The sequence below is a fragment of the Lissotriton helveticus genome, chromosome 9, assembly GCF_964261635.1.
Source record: "Lissotriton helveticus chromosome 9, aLisHel1.1, whole genome shotgun sequence".
NCBI classification, from domain to species: domain Eukaryota; kingdom Metazoa; phylum Chordata; class Amphibia; order Caudata; family Salamandridae; genus Lissotriton; species Lissotriton helveticus.
Genome location: NC_136070.1, coordinates 270299226 through 270314919, shown reverse-complemented (window position 1 = coordinate 270314919; position 15694 = coordinate 270299226). Strand labels below are relative to the sequence as shown.

The window sequence follows — 15694 nt, the reverse complement described above, 5'->3', positions numbered from 1 at the left end:
TTACGTGAGCATTAGAAAAAGGTATACCCCAGAGCGGTCGGATGGAGGGTCCGCCAAACATCGACCAACCAATGTAGACGGATGAGGTCTGGGATTGATGCCCTGGTCTAGGCTTACGAGGAATCACAGTACGCTTAGTAGAATCAATGCTATAGTCATGCACTCAATTTAAAGTCCCCCATTATAATCACTTCTCCACCCCAATCCACAAGTTCCAAAGATAGCATGTCTAATACTTCTGGATCATCAATATTTGGGCCATAAATCACGCAGATACAGTTTTGATGGTTCAATATTAATTATACCAGTACCAAGCGACCTCTTGAATTAGCAGCAGTTTTCAGAATTTGACAATAAAAATTGTTGCTGATAATATGCCATCCTTCCTAATTGAAACCACTTTCAAGGTACAGATCACTATGTTAATTCCAGCTGCTTCAATTACAGCCGGTCCTTATATGCCAAGTGTGTCTCAGTTAAAGCCACTAATTGTGGTTGATAAAGCCCTATCACCTCTAAAACCGGTAGCTGCTTATTTTGCACATTAATCCCGGAAAGATTCCAGCACATGCATTTAACCTTAACAATCATTCTTAAATAACTCGGTTAGAAACCCCCCTTCCTCCATATAACAACTATAATGCCCCAAAATTTAAATACATAATATAGGCTGTCTGAATATTCTGTCAACAATATTATTTGTTCATAAAATAACATTTTCTGTGTCTATAAATCTCAAACAAGCATGAGGAAAACATGTGTCTCTTTTTTATGTCGAACCATCTCCAGCCAATTGTATAGTCTGCGGAGTACAGTCTGGTCGCTCTTCCAAGCATGAAGTTGAAATAGTCATTGTGGATTAAGGGGAGATAACTTTTACCAGTCTGAAAGCCATTAAGGAAGCCAGGATTATTGCCTACATATTCAGCAGAGAGATTGGGCTGCAGTGCGTGGGCGGTTTCCTCAGTTTATGGATCACCACAGTTGTGGCTTTCCGGAGATCCAACGGTAACCTTGCCTCTTGTTTGGCCATTTGATAGAGCCGAAGCAAGTGTGGACCGAGAAGTTGGGCAGTACTCTTAAAGGACTCAGCCGGTATCCCATTAGGTCCAGGGACTTCGCCTGGTTTGAGATGAAAGATAGCCTTGCATACCTCGGAGAGTGTCGTGTCCTTCTCCGGTCACCCGGCAGGAGGTTTGGCATCTGGATTTCTGCCAAGTATGTATCTATGTGTGCTGCAGCGGCTAGTGGTTACGCTTTGTAGAAAGTCGCATAGTATAGAGAAAACGTATGAGCACCTTTCGTGTCGGTATTTTATACGTTACCATGTCATCTATGATGGTGTGTACTCAGCATGCCTCCAGTGTTTTTCACCCCAACCAGGCCAACAAACTACCAGTATTTTCACCTGCATCATATAGTCTATGCTGCATAGCCAGTATTTGGGTTCTTACTTCAATGTTGGCTAGGAGTCAATATTCTTCCAGAAGGAGTGTCATAGTATGAAGAGTCATAGGATTCTGCTCAGGTCCCACTTGCTCCTCAAGTCCCAGCAAGTGACTTTCTATTTTGTCCATGTCTTGTGTTTCTTTCTTATGCTTATGAGCCCTATCTCTGAATGCAGTTTTGTATCCCTCCCATAACATAACTGCTGAATCTAGGGACTTTTCGCTTTCCTTTAAGTATAGTTCTCTATCAACTCATTCTCTTGAAAATTGGGGATCTCATTGTTCCCAAGCGTTTAGTGTCCATCTTGTTCCAGATGTACGAGACTGGAATCCTAGGGTAAGCCTGGAGATGGCCGACACAGAAGAGGCACTCCTTATCCAAAGGGGGTATGACCTAAGACGCCTAGACTCTACTGTGTCTGTTAAGTTTAAGAGGGGGACTATCAATATATGATATACTCCAATAATTTACCTGGTTATTAATCGTCAACAGGACAGGCATATAATGTATGAAAAGATCTGTGGAAACTTGAAACTGGAGGTAGTGGCTACACAAGCCTATTTAAATAACCACTCATTCTTAACCAGACAGGCTTTCTGATATCATGGAGATCTGCCACAAATTGGTGGTCACTGGCGGTCTCTAACATAGTTCATCTTGCAGGTCCCCAAATAGTCACATACCTAAGCACTGGCAACCTACAATGACAAAATGATAACAATAACCAGTCCATATGGCAATTCTCATAATGGCCATCATATAAAGCTATACAGGCATATCTCTGATCCCCCTCACTCTTTATCAACAGCTGTTATCTATTGCAAATGTATAACATCAGAGTAGTCAACCTCCTGAGAAAACAGACTGGAAAAAACCCTAAAAATTCAGCTACCCACACAATAAAGGGACCTGCAGAGCTAATCAGATCTGCCAGCATAACACATATTGTAAAAATGCGGGCATCCATCTCCCATACTTCATCCATCCCATTACTTAGTACTATATTCCACAACATGATAACAACACTCGGTGGTCATCATGCACACCATGGAAACACTTCCACATTGGCTCAGAGTAACAATAACATTCTTTCAACCACACATCCATCTGGTGCATCGTGCTCCCCACATGCACAAAGCCCTTTAGACCCATGTAGGAATAGTAAGCGCTATATAAATACCATAATACAACACAAATTCACCTCATGCTGCCTTTTCTCAATGTGCCATGTTTGGTTACTAAAAAGGGGTGCATTTGACTCTTAAAAGTGCTCCTTTAACTGTTGTCTTTAAACTTCTGTGTTTAAATGTGTGATTGATTTCCCTTTGTTGAATACTCTGAACTAGACAGATATCAGAAGCAGTGTGAATTTCTAAAGCAGTTACTCATACCTAATAGTCAATGTTCAATTAGTTAGTTCTCTACCTCTATGAAGGGAGGAGTAGCAATCCACAAAGATTATGTCTGACACTGTCCTCCTATCTTAAGAAATGTTTGGAATGGCAAGATAGTATGGCAAATGGTTAAATTACTTTTCTACATCCAAATGGCAGATATCTTACTGTATCTTCCTGTAAAAAGTATATATTTTCCCCCTACTGTGTGTTTGCACAATCTTAATAAAGATCATTTGTTGATAAAGCCACAGGTGTCATTTAGAGCTTTCAAAACAACCCTATAACATAATAAAAACAAAGCTGGTGAACAAAACGTTCAGCTATGTAGTTGCTATTACTAGCTTTCATTTTCCTGTGAAGTATTTAGATGGAACAAAGGATTAGCATTCAAAACCACGTATCTCCAATTCACCAGATTAGTCCTCTTTCTAATGTGGAGTAAAATTTGCTCTTGAGATATATTACTTTTCTGTCAGCTGTAATAATTCTTCTTTGCTTCTTGTCTTATTTCCTCTGAACAGAACTATCTGCAACTTTTGCAAATGTGCAACAGAAGCTATAAATCAAAGTGAAAGCAGATGCCTATATCTTACTTTCATTATGCTTCAATCCCACAGGGCCTTCGCTTCTCTGGTGTGAACAACACTGACTACCGTGTTTACCTACTTGGCAATCCGGTGAGGCACTTTCTGGAAATCTGTATTTTTGTCATGTGTACTACAACAACTGACTTGAAGAGAAAAGTGAGATGACTTTTTGGAACACATTGCTTCTGGTGCTATAGTGGGGGCCCGGCACACTCTTCTTACAGTGCCCTGCCAGGTGAAGTGGAAGCAATCTGTTGGTGGTTTATTTTTCTCTGATAGTGAAGGTTTCATTTCCTCTTTCACTAAAGGTGGGAAATAATTTTCAAAGATCATTGCAGTTGTCATTTATAGGAGAATTGAGCACGAGGTTAAGAACAGCAAAGATAAGAGCAGTACTAAAATCAGGCCAATATTTATCACAAAAAAATAAATAAGTAATGGATATATATACTTATCTGTACCTTACATCTTCACACACTCCTCTGCCAACATTCATATCAGGACCATCAGGGAGTTAGAGAGGCGCTTAGTATTGTTGGTGTATTATCGGCTAAGTACTTCCAATACGATATTTTTTAAAACAAAATGAATCAGAAATTCTTTTTGACATCTAGCTGAGGAGAAATTTAAGGTTTCAAGAATTTGCATTTACCTCACTGTTGTAAAGTCTTTGCTGACGATCATCCCATAAAAGTCCATTCATATGCAATTTTGAAAAAAACATGCTTTTTTACAAGTTTCCCTCTTTTCCTACCTAGGGACTTTAAAAGTATGTTTTACAATATTTTATTTTTTATAATTAATTGATGAATTGATTTCCTGCATTATATTAAACTGGACTTGCACCTTCTTTGTGGTGACATTGAGCTGCAGTCTCCATGAGGACGTAGCTCCCTTCAGTGATTTCATTTTAATATTGAAGAGGAAATTGTATACAGCTTTAGAAAATAATGCAGCTAAAAGAGCTGTAAATTAAACATCTGTACACTACCCAAAATACTACATTTTGATTGACTCCTATCTGGTTGATATCTACCAAGGAGATTCATGGCTAGTACCTGAGACGGATTTCATTGCAAAGTCCACCCCTATTACACTGTTCTTGCTTCTCATAACAGCTTCCTGTGACCATCACAGAGTTCTAACAAGAAACTATAATGTTCACCTAGCTTAAGAATGTTCATAGCCTCAGGGATATGCTACTGCAGAAGACCGCTTTAAAATCATTCACTTTCATCTCTAGAAGTATGAATATGTACATGCATATGTTTGTGCTGCAGTTTCCTGAACTAAACAAGTCCCAGAAAACATTTCTTTCCATTTGTTTTTATCACATATTTAAATTGTTCAAGTCTGTGAAAATTGTGTTGCCCATGACAGTTTTTCCTGCATTTTAAAATCGGAGCCTAATTAGATATACAATTTTACTTATTTTTTAAAAATGTTTCAATTTTTTAACCTTGGATATAGCGGTTTATAAATTACACAGATCAACATTTTTTAGACACTATTTTTTTTTTTTATGTGCTTTAATATTTTCTTAACAATAAACATTTTATTATGCTAGTGTATATTCACGCAGGTAGATGCATCTACTGGGAAGAGGAATTTGAAAAACTAAATGTCCACAAAGGAGGAGGGTTTTGCTTACATTACCAAAATAACATCTTGCATCTCGAAAACAAAACTCTGCTCCTTAGGTTTCAATGCAAGATTACTAAATGTTACTACCTTAAAATTGAGGAACTAATAAGCAAAAGAAAGGATGGGTAGCCAAGTAAACAGATGTGGAAAGGGGATGTTGGCCGTAGAAGGGGATCCCTTTCCTTAACTATTTTTAGTCCCTTTAAACATATATCATGGCATAAAAACCTGAAAACCTATATCCGCTTAATCTTTCATATTTAAACTATCTGTTTCAATATCTGCATTAACACCTCCATGCTCATTTACTTCAGTCTGCTCCATTGGAAAGGCTTTAAATTCAAATGCTCCTATTCAAGCAAAATGGCATTCATGAGTGCCTCACTTTTGGCTTGAATATAGAACATAGAACGTTAGTACTCCAGTTTTTTATTAGAAGTTCATGGTGAAACTACAGTAGAACACTTGGGAGTAAACGGACATAGAATGCTACTGGTTTTGGAAGATCATTTTTCGCTCAGCATGACAGACTTTTTTTCAGACATGGATGACGAATATATTTGAGAATTTTTAGGAAGTCTAAAACAATTTTAGTGCAAAAACAACAGTTGATGGACAGAATGCAGAACAATATCATACATTCACCCAAGTACAGAGATATGGGCCTAAATCCATCGTTTTTTGGACACTCCACACCACTCCAGTTCAGACATGGCCATATCCAAATCAAGGCTGATTTGCATATGGCCTTGTCTGAACTGGAGTGGTGAGCAAAAAAACGATGGATTTAGGCCCAGATCTCTGTACTGGGGTGAATGTTTGACATTGTTCTGCATTCTGTCCATCAACTATTGTTTTTGCATTTGTCACCCCGAGTGGTACGGGTATTCTCAGACGTGAGTCCCGTGCTCTCCACACCACTGGAGTCAAGCTATCCTGGCTGAAGATGGCTGATAGCCAGAAACCGGTCCAAGGATGCTTGATTCCGGTCCAGGGAAGACATGGCTTGGCAGTTCGGGCTGGACTGTTTCCATGAGGCACAGGGTCAAGGCTGATTTGCATATTGCCTTGTCTGAACTGGAGTGGTGTGGTGAGCAAAAAAACGATGGATTTAGGCCCAGATCTCTGTACTGGGGTGAATGTTTGACATTGTTCTGCATTCTGTCCATCAACTGTTGTTTTTGCATAAAACATTTTTAGAGCACTGATCATAATTTCTATGCCACAATGTAACCCCTCATTTTGTTCATTTCTGCAGCCTGTGCCATAGGAAATAATTTCAGTTCTATAACTCCTATTCCAACAACATGGCGTTCAAAAGTACCTCTCTTTGTCATGAATTTAGAATGTTGGTGCACTCATTAAATGTAAATGTGGGTGTACTTGTAAAGCGCACTGCGACTCCTTGCCGGAGTATCGTGGCGCTGGAGACCGCTGGGGAACCCGTCCTGGTTTTCCCTGTGAGATGGTCCCTTACTGGGTATCTCCAAGGTGAAACCAGGCATCCCCGGCGACTTGTGGGGGGCCGTTGTAGAGATGAGGCAAGCTTAATGCCCAGAGTTGCCGAGTGTGATCCCTGGTTAGAGTAGGCACCGAGGCGAGAATTATCGAGTCCGTTGACCCTGGTCCATGACCCTGCCGTGTCGGGAATTGAACCCTGGTCCCGGGCCGTTCTCTGCTTCCGGGTCTGCCGCCTCTAACCAGTGAGCCACACCACTCCACAACTCTGGTGAAGCTGCATTATAACTTTGTGGAATGCTGCCGTTTTGGTCAACAAGTCATCTCACTTCTTTGAGGACGATATGTAAGAGTTTGTAGAAAATGTGCCCTCATTGCAGCTTGCAGCCATTTATTTTAAAATGAATGGTAAGTGAGCAGCTTTGTAATTTGGGGTGTTGGCCACGGGGGCTAGGACACAGGCCGCGCATGTCTTCCTTTACATTAAAAAAAGCCCTTCGAAATTCATGCCCAACCCCATGCTGCACAGCCGCAGGCTAGACCCTGCACACAATCCCAATCCGTGCATTCCAAAGGCCAGGTGCAGCGTGGGATGGGCTCCAGTGGGGGTTTGGGCGCAGTTACCATAACTTGCTCCCTTGCCGTGCACTGGTAAATAACCCACATATTACTACTTCTTTCATGACATCATTGATAACATGACTGTAACATCTGAAATTTCATCACTAATGACAACTCTGTATAGTGGGGCACGAGTCATTGTTACTTTAGGGCACAAGTTAAAGTTACTTGCATTAAGTATAATGGGTGAATTTCATTGGTTTTGTTAATTTAATTTGACCTAACTATAATGTCGCTTTACCCTTTTGTTTAATCAGTGAATATATTTACATATATAAAGCCAGTGGTGGTCATCATAGGGTCATTATAGTTAGTACCATGTTTCCATAAGAAGTGGATTTTTTGGTTTGCTGACTACTTTGGTGACGTTTGACGAATCTTCACGAAACGTTTCCCCTGAAAAAGTTAATCTCCCTCAGTTCCTTCCTCTACAGTTTCAGGGTGGTCCATTAAGCAGAGGCTGGTGGACCACCTTTTTAAAACTTTTTTTCAGGGACTCAGTTTTGTTAAGAATATATATATTGCATGGGTCTGGTGATTGCATAAACAAAGAAGCCAAAGGCCATCTGGTTTGCCCTAGGCTCTGTGCCACCAAGTTGGAAAACAGCAGTGGTAAAGGCATTGATAAAGAAGCCTCATCTAGATCCTGTGGACCTCTCAAACTTTAGGCCCATCTCTCGGTTGCCGGGTCTCAGCAAAATTGCCGAAAAGTTGGTGAATCAACAACTGTCGGGTTTTCTGGAGGCTAATGGTCTGCTTCGAGACTCACAAACCGGTTTCCGTCCTGGCCAGGGCACCGACACTGCCCTCTTGGCAGTCGTCGATGAAACTAGACGCATTTTGGATTCAGGAGGGTCAGTGGCAGTGATCCTCCTGGACCTCAGTGCGGCGTTCGACACCGTGAACCATCAGGTGTTGATTCAACGGCTGTCTGAGGTGGGTGTGTCTGGTGTCGCGTTGAAATGGCTGAGGTCATTTCTTACCGGACGGTCATACCAGTTTTGGGAGGGCAGTTATCGCTCTAAATCTATCTCCCTCCAGTGTGGTGTGCCACAGGGCTCCTCCCTCAGCCCGACATTGTTTAATGTCTATATGGCCCCCCTGGAGGACGTGGTGGCCCCCTATGACATTAAGATCGTCAGTTATGCGGATGATACTCAGTTGGTGGTCGCCTTATCCCAACTGGTAGAGAATCCCGACTCACTTCACTCCTGCTTGTCGGAAATTCATACCTGGATGGACGAGTCAGCTCTGAAGCTGAATGGCTCGAAGACAGAGGTAATGCTGTTAGGGAGTAAAAATCCCTCGATCCCTCTGACCAGCTGGCCGAGCTGTATGGGAGACCTTCTTTCCTCAAAAGAGGTGATCAAGAGCTTAGGGGTTTGGCTAGAGCAAGATTTGTCATTTAGGACTCATGCCAAGAAAACCGCGGGAGTGTGCTTTGCCCTGTTACGGTCAGCGCGCAAAATTTTCCCTCTTTTGCCTGTAACATCAAGGAAGCTGTTGATCCAGGGGCTGATTACATCTAGATTGGATTACAGCAATGCCATCTTCCTGGGCGCCCCGGAATCCACCTTGGACAAACTCCAGCAGGTCCAGAATGCGGCGGCAAGGTTGCTCATGGGCATTCCTAGGTCACAGTCCGCCCGACCTGCCCTGAAGGCGCTGCACTGGTTGCCAGTGCGAGAAAGAGTTAAATTTAAGGCACTCTGTACTGCCCATAAAATCATCTTGGGGAAGGGCCCTCCAATATCGAGGAACCTAGTGGTCCCATATAAAGCCAGTAGAACACTGCGGTCCGATCAAAAACATCTTCTTTCAGTCCCCAGAGTTAAAAGGGCTCGGACGGTCGGGAGAAGGTTTTCAGTTAATACAGCAAAACTGTGGAACTCGCTTCCTTTTGAAATGCGCGCTGAGACTTGCACACTGCGATTTCGCAAAGGTCTTAAAACCTACCTTTTCCCTGTTTGACTGCACTAAACGTACAGTTTTTTAAATGGTGTCTGGAAAAGCGCTGGGATGCCCAAGGGTAACTGTGCGCTATATAAAATTTTAATAATAATAATAATAAGTTTGTAAATGTCACCAGATCCCTCCAATGGCATTTGGGGTTGTTGGCTTGAAAAAGCTTTTCTTCAAAGTGCATCTAACAATGCATATTGATTGAAATTACAATGTTTCAGTTTTGTTTAATAAACCCCCTTCCTTGACACGCATGACCTTGCACCACTGTGATGCACTGCTTATAGCATCTCATAGTATATCACTAATGAAATCTGAAATCTGTGGCGGTGCCTAATATACTTAGGTAATTTACATATAACTGGTAAATTTCAGTTTTCTTTTTGGTTTTTAACACTTTTTTATTATTAGACCTACATAGAACACCCAGTGATTACATAGATAGGGGATTGGAGGTTTGATCAAATATTAAAAGAATGACAATAGTATACATAAAGTCGATAATTATTTATATATATAAATATTAAACTGTAGGGTTAAGAGTTGAATAATACTCAAAAAATTAAGAAATAGTGGAAACATCTGTAATGAAAGTATAGTAACTTATCAGGCAGAAATAAATGTAATCCAAAATAAATGATCTATAACCAAGGCAATCAAGAAGAATGGTGGATGACACACATCCGAGTCTGCGGCCAATGTAATATCCTGATTTAGGTAATAGGCAACAGGCATTCAGGGATTTGTCGAAGTTATGTACTTTGGGGTGGCACCCCACCACCTGGGGAGAAGGTCCCTAGTTTCCTGCTGTGGACGGATAAAGCTCATCATGGTAGGTGCAGGAGAGAAAGGCCTCTGTATGAAATTGGATTGTGGCCTTACATAACTGAACTGTACTCCAATCAAGTGCCCTTATGTTAGAAGTTCAACTTTTTTCTAGTGCAATATTATTGTCAAGGCCGTCCGAATCCGGTTCCTCAGGGTTGTGTGATGCTATATGGGGGCCCACCTCTGAATCGACCCAAGTCCGGTTTGCAATAAGCACAGACTTTTGAGCGCGATTGAGCGGGGGAAAAAAGAAGGGAAGGGACTGCAGGGGATGGAGACCTGCAAGGGCGACAAAACCAGACAACAAAGATCATAACCTGCGCACTCCTGTTCTGACTATTCCCACCCTTAGCATGACTGGGCTAGGCTCATACCTTGTAAAGAAAATAGAACACTGAGTAGAACGAAGAAGAGAGAGCAATGTCTGAATTTTTAGGTCTCTTTACTTCTCTGTACTCAAAAGTATAATAGATATGGATAAAAAGGTCTGTTCCAGGCAACGGCGGTTGCTGTCTATCTCAGATAGTTAAGTCACACTCTTTTTGACTGAACCATGAAACCTGGATGCTTATGTTCAGTTAGTGTTGTACACTCTTGAAAACAAATGTTCGTTCCCCAGCAGAAGCCCCTTTAAAGCAAGAACGTAATCCTAATGAGCTCTTAGGAATACTTGGAAACAAACGATAAATAGTCTTGAAGAAGCTGTAGAAAAGTAGAGGGGGCAGCTATTGCGGGTGTATATACCGCCCTGCAAGAGACCAGCCGGTCTCTGCCAACAGAGAGGTCGCACTACCCAAGCGCCTCTAGGTGCGCTCTCCTCCTCTGCAGGAGTACGCAGGAAAGTAGCGTCTCAGCCAACAGAGGAGAATCAAGCCGCCCCTCTACGATACCTGAATTTCCAGGAGTCCGGAAGGAATAAGGGTCCGAGAGTGTCCCTGGCTTGCAGTCACAGCAAAGTATTCCTCTAGGGAGCGTAGAGCAAAATACCGGAGGTCCGACCCCAGGAAACTTCGTAACCGCGTCCTGCGAGTTACACTAGAATTATCGGCAGCGTTGTCGGCTGGATTGCCGTCTTTTGTGTTTCCGTATGCGTCATCACGGCATCACGTGGAACGCCGCCTACGCTTGGAAACCGAGAAACATGGGAAATGTAGTCCTTCCCATGTTTCCCTGCTGAGTCTCACGCAGCTAGCGTGGTAACTGGCGCGATGCAGCGCGGTTCGTGACAGTACATTTCCCTCTTCTCCTGACACTACCTGAGAGAGGGCTTTTCCCGATGTAGTTGGTGAAACTGAGCAGTCAGTCTCGGGGCATGCACCGCCACAGGAGTCCTCCTCGGGGCCGTACCCTTTCCAGGACACTAAATACCACAACTTGCCCCTCTCTCTTATTGCATCAAGGATCCCCTTGACCTCATACTCTACATCGCCTTGTACTGACACAGGAGCAGGCCGTCTCGGCTGAGAGCCCTGCAAAGGTTTCACCAAGGAAACATGAAAAAACGGATGGATTTTCATGTGCGATGGAAGCATGAGTCTGAGCGCCACAGGGTTTATGATCTTGGACACTCGGTAGGGACCTATGTACTTGGGACCAAATACACTGTGTCGTTTAAAACGAATGTTCCTGGTGGACAACCAGACCCAATCCCCTGCCTTGTATATGGGACCCACCCTGCGATGTTTATCAGCTTGGGCCTTGTACCTGATCTTGGCTTTGTGTAGGTTGGCTCGTGTAGACAAAAGTACTCTACGCATGCGCTGCAGCCTTGTGTCCGAGGTCTGGAATCCGTGAGTTAAAGTTAGGTAGGGCTACCGGGGTAAACGATTGTCAGTGTGCTCGCGGGTGTTGGGTCCTGAGGCGGAAGCCGGGACTGCTGCGTGTGAGAGCGGACTAACTGTTTTTAAAAATTGCTGCTTGGAAAGATTATTTTACTGTGTAACTGTGTACCCTGTATAGCTTTTAAAAGACTACGTTTTAAAAGTTTATTTTTGCTCCACTTACCGATCGCTCACTCTCTGGGCACACACTCTATCTGCTTCTGTACCCGCCCACTAATCTTGCTCGCCTCATTGCAGCCGATTAGGCGCTGCTGAGGTTAGAGTGCAAGACACCATCTTAGGTGAGGAGCAGGCGAGCGGCACAGTGCTCGGCCCCTCCCACCTCTACGGTCATAAAATGAAACCCCCTCCCCGGAAGCGCAGCAGACGAGCGCAGCGGGCGCGTCGATGGCGCGCCGAAGACGCGCCAAAGACAAGCCCGTCTGCGACCGGCCGGGACTAGGGGCATACCATACCGCCCAACCCATTCACTACTCCAGGGCCGATCTCTTGGAGTGCAATAATAAAAAAGCTCATTTATACCTGTCAAAGGACACACTCCATCGGCTCTGTAAGTATGGTATCCTGAGTCAGGGCTGTCACCTGACCACCCGTGCAGACAGTCAGGTACTGCCTGATTTACCCCCCCCAGGCGCTTACCATTTTATACTTAAACACCCGTTCCCTTGTCAAGCATCAGATGGACATTTTTCTGTTACTAGACACGGAGAAACCAGATATTCTCCTACTGGCAGAAACGTGGCTAACTCCTACCTCCGCACCCGACATAATAGCAGCTCTGCCACCTAACTACTATATTATTCAGGCAGACCTTGTCACTGGGAAAGGAGGAGGTGGAATTGCGGCGGTTATCCACTCCGGTCTGGATGTTACCACTCTTACCTGCTTGACGTTAGCCAACACAGATAACCTAGTACTAAAAATTGCTACTCCCCACATGACTATAGCATGCGTCCTCTTGTACAGACCGCCCACCTCGATGCCATTGTTTCCCATGGCCCTAAGTGATCAAGTTGCTAACCTGGCACTTGATCATGCCAGGATCCTTTTAGTAGGTGATTTTAATTACTGGTACAAAGATCCATCAGAGGGCCCTCAATCGGCAGAACTGACTGATCTTCTGTCTAACCTAAATTTTAATCAACTAGTGCTCTCCCCCACCCACTGCAAAGGTCACATACTAGACCATGTGTGGTCCAATACCACATGTGCAACCACCCCGATAACCTTGCCATGCCTCTGGTCAGACCACCTTATTCTTAAATTTAAGGTTTGTATCACCCCCATTAGAACCACTGTGCCAGTCGCCGGCAGGTTAGCTAGAAATTGGAATGCAATGGATAAAACTGCTTTTTTACAGTCACTAGCTAATGCCATCCCTTCCTTGGACAACGATATAAACTTGTCAGTATCCACTCTTACTGGCTGGCTACAAGCGGCTAGTAATCTTCATGCCCCGTACAAAAGAATTAGACTGGCACGGCTCACGGATGCCAATAGATGGTTTTCCTCTGACTTGAAAACTAGGAAACTGGCCCTTCGGCATCTTGAACGCCTTTGGCGCCGCGAATATGATCCTGAGGAAAAAAATAAATATATTAGGGCGAGAAAGGAATATATGAATGCCATCTCCGCAGCAAAGGCGGAGTACTTTTCTTCCCGAATCCTAGATTCCTCAAACAAATCTAAGGATATTTTCTCTATTTTTAACGAATTGACAAATCTGGAGAATGTCCGCCCTAAAGTAATTCCTACCCAGTGTCTGTGTGATTCACTTAACACCTACTTTAGTGATAAAATTGCAGACATAAAAACTAGCATTCCCCAATCTATGACTCCAATCACGACCGGTATGGCAATTAAGACCAGTACTGCCACCATCACCAACTTTCAGCCCATAACTCAGGTCCAGCTCCTGGAATTAATGACAAGAGTCAAATCCGGCTCCCCATTGGACATCTGCCCCCCCCGCATCTTAAAAGAGTGCTTCTCTACCTACCCAGCCCCTGCCCTTGCACGTTTAAACGACTCCCTCACCTCGGGCATAGTCCCGTCTGCCTTTAAAGAAGCCACGGTCATACCTCTATTAAAAAAAACAGGGGCTGACCCTGCATGTAAGGCAAATTACCGGCCCATCTCCTTACTGCCTTACTTGGCAAAAGTCCTGGAGGCACACGTGGCGAAAAGCCTCTCTAATTTTCTGGAGGAGTCCTCCTGTTTTGACCCCCATCAGGCTGGATTCCAGGCCAGCACACTCAACAGAGGCAGTGGTCACCACAGTTCTGGACACACTTCGAGACTGCGCAGATAGACGCTCCCCCCAGGCCCTGGTGCTCCTAGATTTAGCGTCCGCGTTCGACCACAACATCTTGATCGACCGTGTCGGACAAGCCGGCATACGGGACACGGCGGCATGCTGGCTGAGGTCCTTCTTGGAGGACCGCTCTCAAGCGGTGCGCCTGGGAGACCTAACCGGTGTTAAACAGCCCATCTTATGTGGAGTGCCACAGGGCTCCTCCCTGTCACCTCACCTTTTTAATATATATATACTCCCTCTCATACAAACCCTCAGAGACAAACATGTGGGAGTCTTCAATTATGCTGACGACTTGCAGCTACTCTTTACCATCGACAACTCTGTAAAATCCATTAGCCATTTCCAGTCAACCATGACGTTTATAAAATCCTGGATGGACCAAAACCAGCTGAAATTAAATCCAGGTAAAACCAAACTGGTATTGACTGGGGACAGCGCCAAGCATTGGGGCCCCCACTACTGGCCATCAGATCTGGGTCAAGCTCCGCTACCATCACCATCGGCCAAAACGCTTGGAGTCATCGTGGACAGTGACCTCTCATTAAAAGCACAAGTGGGCCAGGTGGTTTCCAAATGCTTCTTTCAGCTAAAAAAAATTAGGAAGGTCCGGCGACTACTAACGTCAGAAGCAATCACCCAGGTTGTGATCGCCACTGTTCTGTCCCATCTGGACTACGCGAATGCCATCTACCTGGGTCTTCCAAACTATCTACTCAAGCGTCTCCAGATGGTGCAGAACTATGCCGCTAGGCTGATCTTAAAGCAACCAAGGTGGCATGCAGCTACTCCCCTACTCATCAAACTGCACTGGCTTCCGGTCACGCAACGCTGTGCCTTCAAAGCAGGTTGCATGATCTTTAAGTCGCTGCATGGCAAAAGCCCTAAATTCATCAACCAACTAATCACTAGATACGTTCCCTCTCGCAACCTTCGCTCACTCCACCAAGGCCTCCTCCAGACTCTCCCTTTCAAACTTAAACGTGCTGGTGGACGTAGGTTTGCAACACTTGCCCCTGCTTATGGAATACCTTTCCCCTGGAGATCCAGTATTGCCAAGATCTTTTATCTTTCCGGAAAGTGTTGAAGACCTGGCTATTTAGACAAGCATTTTAATTAACTCTCCACCTCTCACCCTGACCTTGTTACTGTCGATCTTAGCGCCAAGAAACTAATCAGTGATAGTGCGCTCAATAAATAATTTAATAACATAACATAACATAACATAACCTGGGGTGAAACCCGTATGTACAGTAGAAAGGGGAGTATGAGGTGGATGCATGTTTAGCGTTGTTTTACGATATTTCTGCCACCCACAGCCACTCCACCCATGCGTCTGTGTTGTTATCGACATAGCATCTAAGGTATGTTTTGAGCGTTTGGTTGAGTCTCTCGGTTTGTCCGTCTGTTTGTGGGTGGAAGCTTGTAGATAGTGAGAAATCCATTCGTAGCTCGGCACACCAGGTTTTCCAAAATGTTGATGTGAACTGCGCCCCTCGGTCGGATACAATAAACCTGGGTAGGCCGTGAAGTCTCACCACATGCTGTAACAACAACTTTGCTAGTCTGCTTGCTGAAGGGACTTGCTTGCAG

At 44.1% G+C, this 15694-nt stretch overlaps 1 protein-coding gene across 1 annotated transcript in view; it reads left to right on the top strand.

Moving 5' to 3' along the window:
- POMT2 (protein O-mannosyltransferase 2) overlaps positions 1-15694 on the top strand; it is a 425522-nt gene that overhangs the window by 291444 nt on the left and 118384 nt on the right. Inside the window, exon 17 of the mRNA XM_078659955.1 lies at positions 3464-3523. Coding sequence (XP_078516081.1) covers positions 3464-3523 — 60 coding nt within the window. The remainder of the gene's footprint in view (positions 1-3463; positions 3524-15694) is intronic.